We start from the raw sequence: 19,840 nt of genomic DNA on the forward strand, positions 1-19,840 counted from the left end.
AGTTGGCCCAGGAGGTAGCTAAGAGTATAGGTCTATCTATGTGGAGATGGATTGAGTTGGCCCAGGAGGTAGCTAAGAGTATAGGTCTATCTATGTGGAGATGGTTTGAGTTGGCCCAGGAGGTAGCTAAGAGTATAGGTCTATCTATGTGGAGATGGTTTGAGTTGGCCCAGGAGGTAGCTAAGATGTACACAGTTTAGTAGAGGGAGAGTCTGGGAGGGATTGGGGAAGTAAAATATTATACTTTACTGTCCATTTGGTTAGAAATGTGGATCTGCTTGAGGTTGCTCAGGATGTAGCTCAGGATGTGTCTGTGTGAGGAGGAGACTGATCAGACTGAAGGAAGGTGGTTTTATTGGACCAGAGGTAATACTAACAGGTGGTATCCGTCCATGGTGGATGTGGATCAGGATTGTTTCAACCTGTGGTGTCCTCCAGATCTCCTCTGGATCTGTGCTGGGTCTTCCGGAGAGCTGGAGGACTTGCTGAGGGGGGAGGAACTGTCCTGAGAGGGCTGGGAGTGCCTGTTTCCCTGCCTGGGACTGGGGCTGTAGGAGGTGGTGGTGAAGGTAGAGGGGTACTGGTCCACAGTAGGGCGTCTTCCCTGAGTGGCTGTGGCAGGGCCGGGAGACAAGGGGCCGGGGGGGCGGTGAGGACAGTGGGCCACCATGTGCGTTGCGTTCTGGCAGTAGTGGCACTTCTTTGGCTGGGGAGGCAGGCCACACTCTTTGGCATGGTGGTCTAGTCCTCCACAGTTATAGCATCTGAGACACAGAGAGATGAGATCCTTGTCACATTCCAATTCACAAACAAGCAATTTCTTGGGCTTAACAAGCAACTTCAGGGCTTAAAGTGCGTATTTATTCGGTATTCAAAGAATACAACCTAGAACTTCTTATATGGGATATCATTACATTTTCTCTAGAATGTAATATGGTACAAATCCTATTATAACATGCTTACTAGATTGGTGTAATTATATTTACCTAAAATCTGTTGCTCCAAATGTATCCTTAAGATGGCAGCATTTCACATAGAATACACCATAGAATATGCATAGAATACACCATAGAATATGCATAGAATACACCATAGAATACACCATAGAATATGCATAGAATACACCATAGAATATGCATAGAATACACCGTAGAATTAACACCAATACTGAACCTTTAAGAGAAAACAGTTAAAGTGACCAATGCAAATACAATACTTCTCATATGTGTTCTCATCAAGAGATGACAAACCAAATAAATAGCTTATTATTTTCCCTGCTAAAATGCGCTTTAATAACACATTTGCACACTTGCTGATATTCATAGCTTACTGCCAAATGTCTATAGAAATGCAGTATGTCAACAACAGGCCTAAGGCCTGCAATAAATAACCAAGCTGCTCACGGGCGGAAACAATGACAAGGCGAAACATTGATGACAAGGCGAAACAAAGCAGGGTTCCACACAGGGAACTAAGTCCTGTCACTCCAGCCTGTCATATGGTCTGTTTTACTGAATCAAATAGGAAGCTATTCAATTAACTGGTTAATATAAGAGCAAATCATACCAATTACTTTGCAATAGACCTGATCATTAGTGATCAGATCATAAACAGATAGGATCATTAGTTATCAGATCATAAACAGATAGGATCATTAGTTATCAGATCATAAACAGATAGGATCATTAGTTATCAGATCATAAACAGATAGGATCATTAGTTATCAGATCATAAACAGATAGGATCATTAGTTATCAGATCATAAACAGATAGGATCATTACGACATTATTAACTTGCAGTCAGATGTTATACGGATACATTTCAGGCCGGTCACCCAGTCAGATGTTATACGGCTACATTTCAGGTCGGTCACCCAGTCAGATGTTATAAGGCTACATTTCAGGCCGGTCACCCAGTCAGATGTTATAAGGCTACATTTCAGGCCGGTCACCCAGTCAGATGTTATAAGGCTACATTTCAGGTCGGTCACCCAGTCAGATGTTATAAGGCTACATTTCAGGCCGGTCACCCAGTCAGATGTTATACGGATACATTTCAGGTCGGTCACCCAGTCAGATGTTATACGGCTACATTTCAGGTCGGTCACCCAGTCAGATGTTATAAGGCTACATTTCAGGCCGGTCACCCAGTCAGATGTTATAAGGCTACATTTCAGGTCGGTCACCCAGTCAGATGTTATATGGCTACATTTCATGCCGGTCACCCAGTCAGATGTTATACAGCTACATTTCAGGTCGGTCACCCAGTCAGATGTTATACGGCTACATTTCAGGCCGGTCACCCAGTCAGATGTTATACGGCTACATTTCAGGTCGGTGACTCAAAAAGTTACATATTGCAGCTTTAACTCTTTCAGATGGAAACAAAGAGTTTCACATGACTGAGCTGGAGGCTTGCAGGGGGTCCCTCACAGTGGCATCTTCAATTAGAACATGTGAGGGGGGAGAGGGAAGGAGAAGAGAGGGGGAAGGGCATTGGAATTTAGGTTTCATCCAGGCTAGTTCGCTTGCTTGGGAGGTTACCTACCAATACCCCCTCCTCCACTCCCCAACCCCCACCACATAGACTCCCATTCTAGCTGGTAAGAGTGAATACCCAGTTTTCACAAGACAAGCTACCATGCTGGTCGTAAATGTTTTTATAACATATCAACCACATAGGCACATGGTTACATAGTTTCCACAACGTTTAAGTTTGCATCATTTCTAATATTTGCACAGAACAACAAATCAGCTGAGGTTTGACTTTCAAGTAAACCAATAACTCAAGTGAAGAGAAAAGTGTTGGCACAATTTATTTGTAAATTCCAAAATGTTAAAATATTGTCAATGTTTATAAGATCGGGGAGCCAAGAGTTTAACTGTGTAACACTGTAATACATCAACCCATTAAATAAAAAAATGTAATAAACCAATATAAGAAAATATAAGAAATAAATGCTGGTGGATGTTATTAAAGGGAATGTAGTGTTTAGAAAATGTTTTAACCTGCCTATTTGGATCCAACCAGCAGCTCTGTTACTGACCCAGAAAGGTTAGGGGTTAGAGGTCAACACACTGACCTCAACATATTTCTATTCCTGCCTTTGAAGAAAGATCCCTCTTACATTATAACAATGGGGAGGGAAATTAGGATGAAATGTCTACACAACAAAATAAGTATACATTGTTAAATAAATGTGATCATTGATGTAGCATAGGCCTAACTCAGGTCATAAAATTAGTATCCACCATAACGCAACATGATGCAATATAACATCACCCAACATGATGAATAAAAGGGCAATCCTGTATAAAATAAAACGCCTGTTTCTGACAATTCCTCTTCAGTCTAAAGTGATATTTGCTATACATTACAACATTGCATCTGGTTGGGAAACAGCTGTTAAAACAGCATTTCCTATCACCAATCTATGTCAGTGGGGTTAAGGACAAATCTGTATTCAAAGCAAATAGCAGCCAGCAGCAGAGCCTCAAAACCAACCATCACGGAAATAGCAGCACTTAGACCGACTAGACCTCCGTCATACAATATTGCCGTAAAACCATGGCAACTGGAGCCCTATAGAATAATAGTTTGGGTGGAAATGCAGCACCACACAGGAAAAGGTACAGCACAATCACATTCATTATTTATACTAAACTCATCGTACATTTCAACTCTAAAGGAACACCATGTAACAGAACCTCTACAAATGTGGACCTTTGACATAATGTAAATAATGCAGCAGGTATACTCCACACAGAACCTCTGAATCATACACAGGTAAATACGAATATGCAGCTACTGCTAAATAGATTACATCAATGCACACATACACAGGCACACACACGTATGCACATACAAACACACACACACACCACTAATGATCACCACAGCACTACCCTGTTCCTTCCAACATCATTGTCTGTTCTGTTGCTAGTCTCAATTCCCTCCCTGCAGCAGCAAGTCTTACCCACTCTATATTCACTCATAACAAACATGAAAGTAAAGTCTGTTCTAGTAATTCTATTTCTATGGTTCACTCACCGGTCTCCTTTTGGCTTCCATCTCTGCTGTGGGGCTGGGGGCTTGGGTTTCTGTCTCCTCTCACTGCCCAAGCAGGGGCCTCCCCCGGGGCCCGTGACTTGTACAGACTCCAGGCCCCTGAGGGACATCTGGAAAGTAAACTCTAGTGGCTCTCCGTCCCGCAGGCTGCGAAAGCCCTCCATGTGCAACTTGCTCTGGGACAGAAGGAGGAGGATAGGACAGGATAGGGAGAAGAAGACACAGGTTACACAGGGATCTCCTGGTCTAGTCACACACAGTAAACTTAAATCAACCCACCTCTCCATCTAGGTCTCAATCAAGCAGATGGATGAATCAAATGAATACATCACATTTGAAAATATGCTACCAAGTATCCAAATACGTGCTTGAGGACTACTCCGTCATAATGGCTGATCCCTACAATCACTTGCTCCCTGCCATTCCCTGGGTCTGTCGCTGTGGACTGAGCACATTGGTTCACTTCCTATACCAGAGGATTCAGATGGACCTTAGCACACTACAGTAGAACACTAGACTTTTAGAATAGACGCACAATCTCTCCACGTCTTTGAGGGAATTTTAGATCTTTACACAGAGCCACAGAGCCACAGGAAAGCAAATAGCTGTACTTTGAGCAGGATATTGTTAATAACAAGTTGAAAACGAGGTATGGTTGGTGTAACACTTACATTCTTTACATTTTAGCACACGCTCTTATCCAGAGCAACTTACACTTAACGCATTCATCTTAACATAGCTGGGTGAGACAACCACATGTCGTAGTGAGTAAAACTTTCCTCAGTAAAGCAGCTATCAGCAAAGCCAGTGCTAGTAAGAAAAGTCCAGTTTCAGTCTTACATGATGATCTATGAGCTCAATCATCGGAATCTTAGGCATTCAGTTGCTAATATAGAGCACAAAATGTTTCTAAAACAATTTAATGGCAAGTGAAAAAGGATTTGTGTAAAAAAAAAGCATTTGTTGTATTTAATCTTGTAATAACAAATCTATTATAATTACTGCTATTATCATCACTATTGTCCCATTATAAAATACAAAAAAATATTTTTACAGTATTTAAAATATGTATAAAAAATATATATCTTACTGTTTGTGAAACTTTAACAGTTGCTTCCCTTTCCATATTTGTTAGAAATATAATTGTATGTATGATCTATTCATGTATCAAATAATAATAATTGCTCGATTAAGGTTCATGAGTTCTTTAAATAAATTGAATCCAAAGAAAAACACAATTACCAAATACAATTTTACAATTATTTTATTATAAACATGTAAATAATAAGCATATATAGTATATAAATGGTAATACTATTTATATTTTATCAAATTAAACACAGATAATTTAGGTTTTGAAAATATTGAAAATATCCTAATAATCTCTCAATTAGAGCTTTATTCCTTTTCTTAAACAACGTTTCTTATTAACTTTTACATCTAATTACATTTTCATGGATCTTGTCCAAAATAAATGTTTACTAAATTAATTAATACATTTACAGTAACTGTTACCTCAACAACAGCATTAATTAAGCCAATTTACCCCCAATTCACAATACATCATAACTTTTTCTAATACACAAAAGGAATACCACTGATTAAAACAAATGATTTGATTTCTGTGAAAGTTGTTTACAGTAATGTAAATTATTGCATGTCTGAACGACTGCAGCGACAAACCCCCCTCCCCTAAAAATTAATAACTCAATCTAGCAACGAATAAAATAAAAACAAAATAATAATGAAACAACATGCAACTAAACTTAACCCTAGTTCATCTTTACAGAGGCCAACAAAACTAATCTAGCCCATATTTCTATGAGTCACAGGCCAGCTCTCTGTTAGCGCAGCTCTCTGTTAGCCCAGGCCAGCTCTCTGTTAGCCCAGGCCAGCTCTCTGTTAGCCCTGCTGGAGCCTCCTAAACTCTGGGTTACCACAGACCAACCCAGCACAGCAGCCATTTAGCCTGTTTTCGGTTGGGGGATGTGGGAATGAAAAAGGACATAGAAGAGAAGGGAAAGACATAAAAAGTGAGCAAGGAGAAAGGAGGAACATGACAAAGAGTGCGGGGTGCGGGTATATACAGTACATTCATTTCATTTCTCCAGCACATGTCCCCAGTCTGTTTACTAGCTCTTCCAATAGTGGAGGGAGCTTTTGCCACTGGACGGCTTGATTGAAAGAAATGTGATATGAATGACAGGGTTGGAGAGGACATACATGTTGAAAAAAATGACAAAACCCTAGAGTTCAGGCTGGGTCAGGATTCAGCAAGTAATATACCACAGGCGTTTGTTGAGCTTCAACTGTTTCATCGTCAACATATCACAACTAATTCCCAGGTTAAAGAGAGAAATTCCCCCACTTAAAGCAGTTATTCAGGCCATTCTACAAAGCCATATGCGGTCTCTCCACAGTCCTGTCTACAGAAGCCTCCTGTTAGTCATGTGTTAGTCACATTCAAGCTATGCAAGGAAACCTACAGTATATCAATCCACGCAACTTTGTGAAAAATGTCCAGAAATCAGTCTCAGATTCATGCACCAGTTAAAATGAATCTGAATTGGAATTGAAGAGTGAGTAAATCATGCATTGCAGTGGTCTCAAAAGCCCGTGGAGACAGTGACTCAACATCAAACAGAAGCAGTGGTCAAAAGCACAGACAGATAACATACTGCAACTGCATTGCTCCAACAGTGTCGGTTAGCAGTTAGCTGCACTGTCGTCATAGGCATTTCATCAGCTGGCCATAGAAACCAGTCTTCTCTACAATCAGTCCCTCTATCAATAGATGACTCACTGTAAGAAGGAAGTCACGTGAACACAAGTAGGTAGGTAGCTTCTTTTTTTTCTTTCTCCCCTTTGGGGGGGAAAAAACACCAGGAAGAGGAACAAACAAAGACTGGTATTAGCCTAGCCCTGGAAGGAAGGAGGAGCCTGCCAAACACACAGTGAGATGAGATGGACTGATGGGCAGTCATAATCAAGGATCCACTCCAGCCGGTCTCCCATCGCATCATACACTATATCTTCCACCATACCACTCCCCAAACCTATGCTGCCCAAGAAAATCCTACCACATTTACATTTGAGTCATTTAGCAGATGCTCTTATCCTGAGCAACTTACATACGTTTTCGCACTTGTCCCTTGTGGGACTCTAACCCACAACCCTGGCATTGCAAGTGAAATTCTCTACCAACTGAGCCACACGGGATGGGGACTTGGCAAGCTAAATCGAGCACACCTAAAATGTGGCAATTTTGGGGTGGATTTGATGGAATTCTGTCTCTAATTGGGCTGCAATAGAATCTAACAACATGGGACGAGATGGTGAAGGAAAGCAGTGCTATAACATACACAGCCCAAAGCCCACACAGGAGTGAAATAATGTCCAACATCTAAACCTGGTTGTGAGGTTGGCCTCTAAGCACATGTTTAACCTGACCACTACCATGCACCACCTGCATTTTCTTTGGCTTCAGAAAACCCCCTCTTATACAGAGGCCCTTCCCCCTGTCTTCTGGGTCTATAAAACATGACAAGTAAACATCTATCAATCACCTGTTTTTCCATTGCAAAACTATTTCACTATAACAATCATTTTCCGAATGTTAATTATTTCCTGTAGTCCTACAGACATCCTACACAGAAGCTCATTCATGAGGATGCTACAACTTAGGTGTTACAATGTTACCACTGCCCCTCAACAATGTGCATGTGTCTCAGAGATATGTGGTAGAGATACAAACTATCTAATAACCTTGCACTGTGTGGTCACCTCGTATAGGAGTGGGAGAACTTGTATCCAACTCGTGTAGACATGAGGGTTCAGCTTGACTATCTATCAGCTGATTATTTGTATCCATAGATGGTTCAACTTAACTTACTTGGTGAACAAATACATCCATAGGAGGATCTACGGGAGTTCCCCCACGACTAGTCATGGATATAAATCCGAAGCCCATCCGCACATTGAACCACTTGCAGTGGCCTGCGCCGTGCATGGACTGTTGCTGCCCACCCTGCAAAGATCCTGGCTCCTCTCCTCTATCACCACCTTTGCCCACCCCTCCTGAAAGCAAGTTGAGAATACAATGTTAAAACATCATTGAAATCACTTCCCATTCGTTTCAGTAAACCTTATTTGGGCAAATTATTCCAATTCTAAAAATGTATTCTGTCTTGTACACAATTCATATGCAAAGTACTTATTTTCCAGAGCAGGTAACCAACTCATAAAGAACATTAAAAAAACTTTATTTACATGATTTGCCAACAGATGGAATTTGCTTTGCTTTGATGGCTATCTGATAAATAGCCATCATAGGCTTCTCCAACTTGGATATTGAAGTGTTTAAATATCAACTATGAACTTTCACCTTCACTTGCATCACTTGTAATTTTCTAACAACAAAGGTGAAATAACTTTGTATTTGACGCAAAGGACAGGTGTCCATTGTCACCCATAAACCTCAGCAAAAAGCGCACAAAAAAACTCGAAATATATAGCAAACGCTGTGGGCGGTAGGCTACATAACACAACATCTTGGAAACAGATACCCAACAACATCTCGGAGGCTACAGTCAGTCCCCTCTCCTTTCCCAGGAAAGAGGGACGCCAGAGAGACAATCTAAGCAGAGATACATAGAATATAGAATAACCTTCGGCCATGTTTCCCTGCCAAGTTTCCGCTCCAAACTTCGGTGATATAAGCCCTGCTGGTCTTGATATTGTTTATTCCTCTGCGTCAGTCGAATATTCTGATTCGAGCGACCATACTTTTGCGTGCATGATCCTACGTGCGTTCCCCCATAGATTTTCAGCATATTCTTCTATGGATTTCTCTTGCTCTGTTCACGTGACTCTGTCAATTTACATGCTTTCTGGCGACTATTTTGTTCGGTCCGTGCAATCAGGGATCCTTAGGATGTCCCTAACCATTTGAATTTGAAATGTAAAATGGTTACGGTAGTGGTTAAGGATAGGGTTTAGTAAGGGTTATGGTTAAGATTAGGGTTAAAGTAAAGGTAGAGGTTAAGATTAGGGTAGGGTTTAGGGTATGGACGTCCCAAGGATACCAGATAGCAGTGCCATTTTTTTCCTCCTCGAATCCAGGCAAAATAGTTCTTTCGGAGCACAGAGATAACCAATCGTCGTTCCACAAACCGAACATCAACATATTTGTGTAGGCCTATTTCACGTTTATTTATTCATTAGAAGTTTCAAAACATAAGTATTTGACACGCAAATGCTTGAGTTGTCATTTCATGCCAAGAATAAACTGAAGGATTACCCTCATGTATGTGTGTAAACGTGGTTATGTTAAATACATAGGCATATCCTCAAGTCATGATATATACAGTACCAGTCAAATGTTTGGACACACCTACTCATTCAAGGGTTTTTCTTAATTTTTGTACTATTTTCTATTTTGTAGAATAACAGTGAAAACATCAAAACTATGAAATAACACACATGGAATTATGTAGTAACCCAAAAAGTATTAAACAAATAAAAAATATTTTAAATTCTTCAAAGCAGCCACCTTTTGCCTTGATGACAGCTTTGCACAGTCATGGCATTCTCTCAATCAGCTTCATGAGGTAGTCACCTGGAATGCATTCCAATGAACTAATTAATTAATTTGTGGAATTTCTTTCCTTCTTAATGCATTTGAGCCAATAAGTTGTGTTGTGACATGGTAAGGGTGGAATACAGAAGATCACCCTATTTGGTAAAAGACCAAGTCCATATTATGGCAAGAACAGCTCAAATGAGCTAAGAGAAACGACAGTCCATCATTACTTTAAGACATGAAGGTTAGTCAATCAAGTGCAGTCACAAAAATCATCAAGTGCTATGATGAAACTGTCTCTCATGAGTATCGCCATAGGAAAGGAAGACCCAGAGTTACCTCTGCTGCAGAGGATGCGTTCATTAGAGGTACCAGTCTCAGAAATTGCAGGCCAAATAAATGCTTCACAGAGTTCAAGTAACAGACACATCTCAACATCAACTGTTCAGAGGAGACTGCGTGAATCAGGCCTTCATGGTCGATTTGCTGCAAAGAAACCACTACTAAAGGACACCAATAATAAGAAGAGACTTTCTTGGGCCAAGAAACACGAGCAATGGACATTTGCACATACTGTACATAGATTTTTCTATTGTGTTATTGACTGTACGTTTGTTTATGTGTAACTCTGAGTTGTTGTTTTTATCGCACTGCTTTGCTTTATCTTGGCCAGGTCACAGTTGTGAATGAGAACTTGTTCTCAACTGGCCTACATGGTTAAATAAAGGTGAAAAAATAAATAAAATAATTAGATGGGTGTAAATCTGTCCTTTGGTCTGATGAGTCCAAATTTGAGATTTTTGGTTCCAACCGCTGTGTCTTTGTGAGACGCAGAGTAAATGAACAGATGATCTCTGCATTTCTGGTTCCCGCCATGAAGCATGGAGGAGGAGGTGTGATGGTCAAATATAAAATATGTTTTGATTTGTTTAACACTTTTTGGGTTTACATGAGTCCATATGTGTTATTTCATAGTTTTGATGCCTTCATTATTATTCTAAAATGTAGAAAATAGTACAAATAAAGAAAAACCCTTGAATGAGTAGGTGTGTCCAAACTTTGACTGGTACTGTATATATCAATAAAAACTGTGATCACATTTAACTCCAAGGTAACTATTGCACCGAATTAGGCTACTTCTTATTATCGGCTCAAAATTAATGTCTGTGCAACTGTGATATATCACACATATATGTTTATGGGAGTAGACTAGTCACAGGGTTGATTTATGTGATAAAATAATAACTAGTTAAGATAGGGTTTCTGTATCTAGGTTTGAAACATGGTGGCTGACATTAATCAATCTGGTGGGTCCAGTCTTTCCGAAGATGGACAAGTCATTAGCCTAACTACTTTGTCAGACTCCTAAAATATATATCTACGAGCATCACAGCCACAATGCTTGGGGCATTAAAAGAAACCTATTTTCACAGGTATCACAGTTGTCTCACATAGACAAGACAAAATTACCCTCAACTGACTTTTAATTTGTATTATTATGTATATTATTATTATTATCACTGCGTTGTTGGGAAAGAGTTCTCAAGGTAAGAATACCACTCTACTGTTTTACACCTGTTGTATCCTGTGCGCGTGGCGAATAAACGCTGAAACTTGAAACTCACCAGGTAAAGTGAGTTTAGGCTATTTAGGACAAAATATTGAAATTCGTATTACTTAAAAGCTAATCTGTGTTGACATGTATGAGGCAACAACAGATATGCCTAAATATATATCTACCGCGTAAAAATAAACTAAGAACAAAACATGAACGCATAGATCTTACAGGCATGACCTGACATTCCTGTGCTGTTCTCGACCGTAGGTTATCATTTTAGCAAAACCAATCAAGATCAGGTTATCAGAAATATCTCAGATAGGCGTATGTGTTCCTTGCATGGTACACATTTAACAGGCCACATAAAGGCTATTCGTGCGTATTAACACCTGGTTTTCGTCAATACTATCATCGAATTGCCGAAATAAAAACGATTCCCCGATAGATAATTAGACTATGGGATAAATAACATGACAGAGGGTTCAAGACACAGAGATTGACCAGGGCGAATGTTTGGGGAATTCTTTATGAAGGGGATTGGGGGGAGAAATACTCCCAATACATTGTAAACACGCCCACACTACTGCAGGAATCCTCTGATGGACCCCCACCTCACACTTCAATCCACCTTCAAACTGTGTTTGTGAAGATGCAGAATACGAGAGAAATTGGAGCTCAGCACAAACGCAGCGTGGAACATTGGGCCAGAACGACCAGGCAACACCCGTATCAGATGTTACCGAAGCAGGCATTTCCTCAGGTATTATAAATGAGGGGACAAATGCGTCAAACTGAATCAGCGCCTATTTGGAAGATTGAGGAGGATTTGGAAACAGAGTTATGTGTTGTGTGTATGATATAAAAGGTGAGGACAGAGAGTAAAACATCATCAGACCATGTATAGTCACAGTTATGAGGTGAAAGTACCCATGCATAATTGGTAATGTGATTGGTACTTATCAGTTATTTTCAACCAGAAATGCGGAGGTCACCGGAGAGCCCCCCCCCCTCTCGTTCTCTCATTTTATCGAGTTCATTGGGTTTCATTCCATTTTCTACCATTGAGCACTTTTTTGCAGTCTAGCGTTTGAGTGTCAACAAGGTTCATATTGTTCAAAAAATCATTAGGCTGCTACTAATATTAACAACTCTAAGACATGTAGAAAACTACAATTTAACTGTTTAAACTACAATGTAAAGTGTAAATATATCAGAATCGGATTGTACACAATATATTTAGATCGAATGTCTCTTTTTTGAACAGTTTTGTGGAAAAAACATTCGTAAAATGTGCTCTACATCCATATAGTATTTGCTCAAATGTCGATTCTATTGCCTAATCTTGCAACCCCTTTCGAGAATCTGAGATCCTTTCGGAGTGATATTGGGGTACATATGATGTTTGGTGATAATCAGGAATTTTTTCCCATGCAAAGTACGTAGCTGGGAGGGGCCCGGGAATTGATGGAAGGGAGGCAAGGGTAATGTTTAAGGGGTTGTTCTCTTCCAATGCCTTAGCAGATCGAGATAGTGAAACTGGGGAATGAACGATTCGATTTAAAATAAACGCAAGAAATGCGCAATTGGAATCAAATTAAGATTGTGGAACTTTTATTTAGGTGCATGTGTAAACTATTGTTCGTTCTGAGGCTACCGCTTTGCTAAACTGTTGAGCTCAATGAGGTTATATCTTAGTCCATTAAATTTTTAAATACACAATTGTGCTCAATAAATCAGATTATGGAGTTTAAAACGTTATGTTGAAACACATTAAAGGGAAATTAAATATTGGATAATGAATCTATTTAAACCATACGGTAGAATAACTAAGTCTCAAACATACTGAACAAAAATATAAACCCAACATGTGAAATGTTGGTCCCATGTTTTATGAGCTAAAATAAAAGATCACAGAAATGTTCCATAGGCACAAACAGTTTATTTATCTCCATTTCTTGGCACAAATTTGTTTACTGCCCTGTTAGTGAGCATTTCTCTAATAATAATAAAGAAAATTCATCCACCTGACAGGTGTTGCATATCAAGAAGCTGATTAAACAGCATGGTCATTACATAGATGCACCTTGTACTGAAGCCAATAAAAGGCCACTCTAAAATTAGCAGTTTTTTCACACAACACATGCCTCTATCTCAAGCTTTGAGTGAGTGTGCAATTGGAATGTCGAATGTCCACCAGAGCTGTTTCCAGAGAATTTAATGTCGTTTTAGAGAATTTGGCAGTACATCCAACTGGCCTCACAACCGCAGACCACATGTAACCACGCCAGCCCAGGACCTCCACATCCGGCTTCTTCACCAGCGGGATAGTATGAGACCAGCCACCTGGACAGCTGATGAAACTGTGGGCTTGCACAACCAAATAATTTCTGCACAAACTGTCAGAAACCTCAGGGAAGGTCACTGAGCACACTGGAGAAGTGTGCTCTTCACAGATTAATCCCAGTTTCAAATGTACCGGGGAGATGGCAGACAGAGTGTATGGCGCTGTGTGGGCGAGCGGTTTGCTGATATCAACGTTGTGAACAGAGCGATGGGGTTATGGTATGGGCAAGCTGCGGACAATAAACACTATTGCATTTTATCGACGGCAATTTGTATGCACAGAAATAGCGGGACGAGATCCTGAGGCCCATTGACGTGCCATTAATCCGCCGCCATTACCTCATGTTTCAGTATGATATTGCATGGCCCCATGTCACAAGGATATGTACACAATTCCTGGAAGCTGAAAATCTCCAGTTCTTCCAAGGCCTGCATACTCACCAGACATGTTACCCATTGAGCATGTTTGGAATGCTCTGGATCGACATGTACGACAGCGTGTTCTAGCTCCCACTAAAATCCAGCAACTTCATACTGCCATTGAAGAGGAGTGGGACAACATTCAACAGGCCACAATCAACAGCCTGATCAACTCTACGAAAGATGTGTCGCACACACACACACACAAATATTATTGCACAGCTAACGTTGTGGGGACATACAATTCAGACCCATTCAAAATCCTATTTTCTCTAACCCCTAACCCTAACCTTAACCCTAACCCAAAAACCTTACCTTAACCCTAGCTCCTAACCCTAATTATGGGGGGGCAGGGTAGCCTAGTGGTTAGAGCGTTGGACTAGTAACTGGAAGGTTGCGAGTTCAAACCCCCAAGCTGACAAGGTACAAATCTGTCATTCTGCCCCTGAACAGGCAGTTAACCCACTGTTCCTAGGCTGTCATTGAAAATAAGAATTTGTTCTTAACTGACTTGCCTAGTTAAATAAAGGTAAAAACAAAACAAAATTATAACCCTAACCTTAACCCCCTAGAAATAGCATTTGACCTTGTGGGGACCAACAAAATGTCCCCAGTTGGTCCCCACAAGTATAGTTAGACACGTACAGACTCACACAAAGCAGCTTTTATTGGACTGGATTGAGTTACACTCCCCATATAAAAACTTATCGCATGCATAATGATTTTAACAGTTTCCTATTTCAGAATAATCTGAGGCATGGTGACTATGATGTACTTACTTGAGGTTGTCCCCTGCGAGGTCATACCCCTGGATACCTGTGAAGAAGAGCAGGGATGTTTATTAAATAGGCTCAGAATGCATCGAATGTCTTGCGTCTAGACTACACGTGCATTTGGGACATAATTGAAGAGGGTGCATTTTCATAACCAGTTGTTGAATGCCCAAGATAATTGAAAGTAAATGTATGAAATGTGGAAATATACAGATTCCACCGTTTCCCATTCATATCAACTATAGCATATAATAAATTACTCCACCAAGGGTAAACTTTGGAAATTGACCATGCATTATTTAAAAATATATATTGTACAACTCAATAGGGATGGACGCTATCTCGTCCCCGGAGTCTGAAACCCTCAATCAAGCTATGGAGGTAGCGGTCTGGCAAAGGTTAACATCTCAGTGGAGCGACTGAAGAGTTTTGCCACAGAGTTTCTAAACCCAGAGGCGCAACATCGCGAGACTACCGGGAGCGCTTGCGAAACAGACCAAACAGACCAGGCCAATGAGTCAATGAACGAAGTAAAAAATTCTTCCTTAGTTGTAAATTTTCCTGAAATCTAAAGGTACAACCTAGATTCGAGTGTTTTAAGTAAACGAATATGTTATTACTCCAACCTCGTGAAACTGACAGGTTTTAATTTTTCATAAAAAACAACCTATATCGAAGAAGTGCCGTTGCACTTGCACATGCGCAGTTTGGCGCGAGACGAACGCATGCGCTTAGCAAGCAGACGTCGCCATGACATCGCCTACAAGTGTGATCGGGGATTTCTATTGGAGAAGCAATTTTAGCCTATCTTCATGCTGTGCTGCCTTTGGGTTCGCAGCTGTTTTTCCTATTGCCTCTCCATCTCCATCTTCAAAATATAGCCTTTTAGAAAGTATAGCCTAATTTTGGTTTCCTAGCTGTTTTTCCAATTGCCTCTCCATCTCCATCTTCGGAATATAGCCTTTTAGAAAGTACAGCCTAATGAATGTCAATAGAATTTAGGCAAGAATGTCCACATGGTAACAAACTGTTTGGGTGCTAACCAATGGCATTTTTTAAAAAGCATATAAGAACCCGGAAGAATTTGAAACAAATCTAATATTTTTCATTATAGTAACAGAATTTCCGTTTTGGCTCATTTGACCCCCCCTCTCCAGTCTCTGCGTTGCCTGGTCCAAAATCAAAGCATACTTGCATAACGTTTATGGTTAATTCATTGCAGAACATTAGGTTATAGGAAGAAGTGGGGAACACATATGCAACCATTGCCGAGAATATAGCAACTGATGGATAGGCTATACTTCCTGAGGAAAGATGGAGAGGGTAGTTTGTATCGATACTTGTCTATTGGTAAGCTGTTTGCAGCTACCAGCTGCGCTGTCCAGCCAAAGCGCCTCTGCGCAGCCTCACGTTCTGCTACTTTCGTGGCTGATTGGATGCCTGTACAAATAGCGCCAAATTGGAACAGTGAGTGTTGCCCCTAGGAACTCAGTTCAATCATGTTGATATAGGTAACACCGTATTTCATTACATTGAAAGAAAGCCTAGTACAGTAATGTGTAGTATGTAGCCTATTGGAAATAGGCAGCGATATATTTTATATGATTGTCTCCCCCCAAAAAAGCCTTTGTCATAATTAGATACTTCAATATTGTTCAACTGTGTGTTGACTGTAATTGTTTCTTTCGATGTGTAGTTTCTATTTTAGACCTTCACAGCCATAGGTAGGCCTGGGTATCTATTTAATTTCGGAATGTGGAATTTACATGAAAGGTTTTGCTCTCTTGTGTCATCTGGTGGTTGCTGGGGATTGGCTCTCTATGATGCAGCCGTAATAAATGTAGTGAAATATATCATGTGAATAGTAAACCATACAATAACTACAATACAATTCACAATCGAACAGTCTACATGTTTTAAAATAGATCGTCCTGTTGTAGAAGAGATTCGAGTAAGATCACAGTTGTTTGATTATCCTATAGTGTTTGGGAAGCTATCAAGCAACGTGCATCGATGAAGAAGAATCTAAAAGTAGATTTGAAAAACAAATTAAACATGCACGTTATTTTTATGAAACTTAAATTCCCAATTAGGGATAGCCTACAAGACTAAGAGTTTTAGGACAAAGTCTTAAGTATTTCGATTGGAACGGACCTTTTTGATCCTCCTCACAGATATATTGTTCATACAGAAGCTTCACATCTCAATTTAAAGCAGACAAAACTTAATTTCATTAATCTGAATCACAGAATCGGACAATAAAAACAACAACAATGTATTCAAATGTTTGCCTAAAATGATGTATAGCATCTAAGAATGTTACACGTTTGAACAGCCCTTTTTATAAAACAAATGTAAAAAAAAAAGTAAATGCACAAATTAACTGCAAATATTTCTTGAAGACTAAATTCATGAAATTCTGCATGAAAAAAAAGGTACATTTCCATGTGAAGATGTTGTCAGTGCCAAAGGTGTAAAAGAGAGAAAGAACAAGAACACGTTCTGGTGCCGTTTTGGTTGTCAACAATTATATTAACAAAATATTAATATTTCAGAATTTCTAGAATGAATTTAATTCAACTCCTGGACATAAAATGGACATGTAGGCCTTTCTAAATACAACACATGTTCTCCCTTTCAGATACAGGGCTCATTTTGATCAACCTGAAATAAATGTACAATTTCTATCCTTTCCTTTATTAATTAATTCCTTAATTGTTTACTTGGTCCTATAATTTTTAGGATTTTGTTATTGTTTTATTTTATAATAAAATATTTCCAGTGATGGGAATTGAACAACAGGTTGTTATCAATACACAAATGAATTCATGGCTGACTATTACTAATTGATAATATCTGACACTTTAGCTCAAAATGTATTACTCTAATTAAAATTAATAGTAACAGAGTGAATTTTATGTCCAATCCAAATGTTGATTTTCATAATTTATTGTAACTTTTAGTATAATCTACTTGGTTAATCTTTGGATTTATTATACTACTCATAATGTCTTTCTCTTGGTGCATTTTTTAAAAAATCACAAAGGTAAATATAAAATGTAATGATGATGAATAAATATTTCAATTAATCAATGCTTTTTTTTCTCAAGTTTCCCACACTTTACTTGTCATATAATTTACATTGAGACATTTCTGGCCTCAGTCCTTATGCTTACACATTGAAAAAGCATGCAAATCAGAATTTCCAATGCAAACAAAGTGTGGTGGTATGAAATGCATGATATTCTTAGTGTTTTCGCTGATGAGGTGGTTGGGCTACACATGACTGGCACCATAGCTTGGAAGCCCTTTATTGAGAGTCACTGGAGGGTGAAGCATGGTCGCCATTTTGTTCAAGCATGCCTCAACTTTAGGTTCTGCTTCTAGCTCCCCACACAGTGAAGGCTGCTGAGGGGAAGACGGCTCATAATAATGTCTGGAACTGAGCTAATGGAATGGCATCAAACACATGGAAACCATGTGTTAGACGTATTTGATACCATTCCACTCCAGCCATTACCACGAGCCCATCCTCCCCAATTAAGGTGCCACCGACCTCCCGTGACACACACATTATTCATGTCTTGGAATACAACTCCAAGTTTTCAATTCTAGTCTCAAAATATTTTTTAAATGTAAAAATACACATTAAAAGTCACCAGAATCATATGGGGTAAAAAGGTGTGAAGGCTAGAGAGGTTGACTACATGTTGGTCGTTTGAAATGTATGTTTTTTCCGAAGACATATCAAACCTGAAAGTTTTATCCAAGTCAAAACAATTTAAGAGAACATGACCATAAGTAGCGTGACGCAGAGGTGTCATTGTATCCATTCAATACCAATTAATGAAATGAAAAAAATGAACAATTAAAAACATTACAAGAATAATATCTTATACACATGAATTATTAGCCTTTTTTGTCAAATTAGATTTTTTACACATTAGTCATTTTACATTTACATTTAAGTCATTTAGCAGACGCTCTTATCTAGAGCGACTTACAAATTGGTGCATTCACCTTGTGACATCCAGTGGAACAGCCACTTTACAATAGTGCATCTAAATCTTTTAAGGGGGGGGGAGGGGGGGTGAGAAGGATTACTTTATCCTATCCTAGGTATTCCTTAAAGAGGTGGGGTTTCAGGTGTCTCCGGAAGGTGGTGATTGACTCCGCTGTCCTGGCGTCGTGAGGGAGTTTGTTCCACCATTGGGGGGCCAGAGCAGCGAACAGTTTTGACTGGGCTGAGCGGGAACTGTACTTCCTCAGTGGTAGGGAGGCGAGCAGGCCAGAGGTGGATGAACGCAGTGCCCTTGTTTGGGTGTAGGGCCTGATCAGAGCCTGGAGGTACTGAGGTGCCGTTCCCCTCACAGCTCCGTAGGCAAGCACCATGGTCTTGTAGCGGATGCGAGCTTCAACTGGAAGCCAGTGGAGAGAGCGGAGGAGCGGGGTGACGTGAGAGAACTTGGGAAGGTTGAACACCAGACGGGCTGCGGCGTTCTGGATGAGTTGTAGGGGTTTAATGGCACAGGCAGGGAGCCCAGCCAACAGCGAGTTGCAGTAATCCAGCCGGGAGATGACAAGTGCCTGGATTAGGACCTGCGCCGCTTCCTGTGTGAGGCAGGGTCGTACTCTGCGTATGTTGTAGAGCATGAACCTACAGGAACGGGCCACCGCCTTGATGTTAGTTGAGAACGACAGGGTGTTGTCCAGGATCATGCCAAGGTTCTTAGTGCTCTGGGAGGAGGACACAATGGAGTTGTCAACCGTGATGGCGAGATCATGGAACGGGCAGTCCTTCCCCGGGAGGAAGAGCAGCTCCATCTTGCCGAGGTTCAGCTTGAGGTGGTGATCCGTCATCCACACTGATATGTCTGCCAGACATGCAGAGATGCGATTCGCCACCTGGTCATCAGAAGGGGGAAAGGAGAAGATTAATTGTGTGTCGTCTGCATAGCAATGATAGGAGAGACCATGTGAGGTTATGACAGAGCCAAGTGACTTGGTGTATAGCGAGAATAGGAGAGGGCCTAGAACAGAGCCCTGGGGGACACCAGTGGTGAGAGCGCGTGGTGAGGAGACAGATTCTCGCCACC

General features: G+C 40.3%; 1 protein-coding gene across 1 annotated transcript; it reads right to left on the bottom strand.

Moving 5' to 3' along the window:
- Positions 1-406: 406 nt before the first annotated feature.
- LOC115142144 (protein lin-28 homolog A-like) lies at positions 407-13,999 on the bottom strand. Its single transcript, XM_065027188.1, has 4 exons — positions 13,993-13,999; positions 7,962-8,146; positions 4,052-4,245; positions 407-764 (listed from the first exon to the last, which is right to left on the bottom strand). The coding sequence occupies exons 1-4, from the start codon at positions 13,997-13,999 to the stop codon at positions 407-409; spliced, it is 744 nt and encodes a 247-aa protein (XP_064883260.1).
- Between the last annotated feature and the right edge of the window lie 5,841 nt (positions 14,000-19,840).

The sequence above is a fragment of the Oncorhynchus nerka genome, linkage group LG14 (genome assembly GCF_034236695.1).
Source record: "Oncorhynchus nerka isolate Pitt River linkage group LG14, Oner_Uvic_2.0, whole genome shotgun sequence".
NCBI lineage: Eukaryota > Metazoa > Chordata > Actinopteri > Salmoniformes > Salmonidae > Oncorhynchus > Oncorhynchus nerka.

Excerpts from the sequence above, each read along its gene's own strand:
- LOC115142144 (XM_065027188.1), bottom strand. Across the intron at positions 4,246-7,961 it reads TGGATGTATTTGTTCACCAA|AGCAAGTTGCACATGGAGGG; the intron begins GTAAGTTAAGTT and ends CTTCTGTCCCAG. Across the intron at positions 765-4,051 it reads TGGAAGCCAAAAGGAGACCG|ATGCTATAACTGTGGAGGAC; the intron begins GTGAGTGAACCA and ends TCTGTGTCTCAG.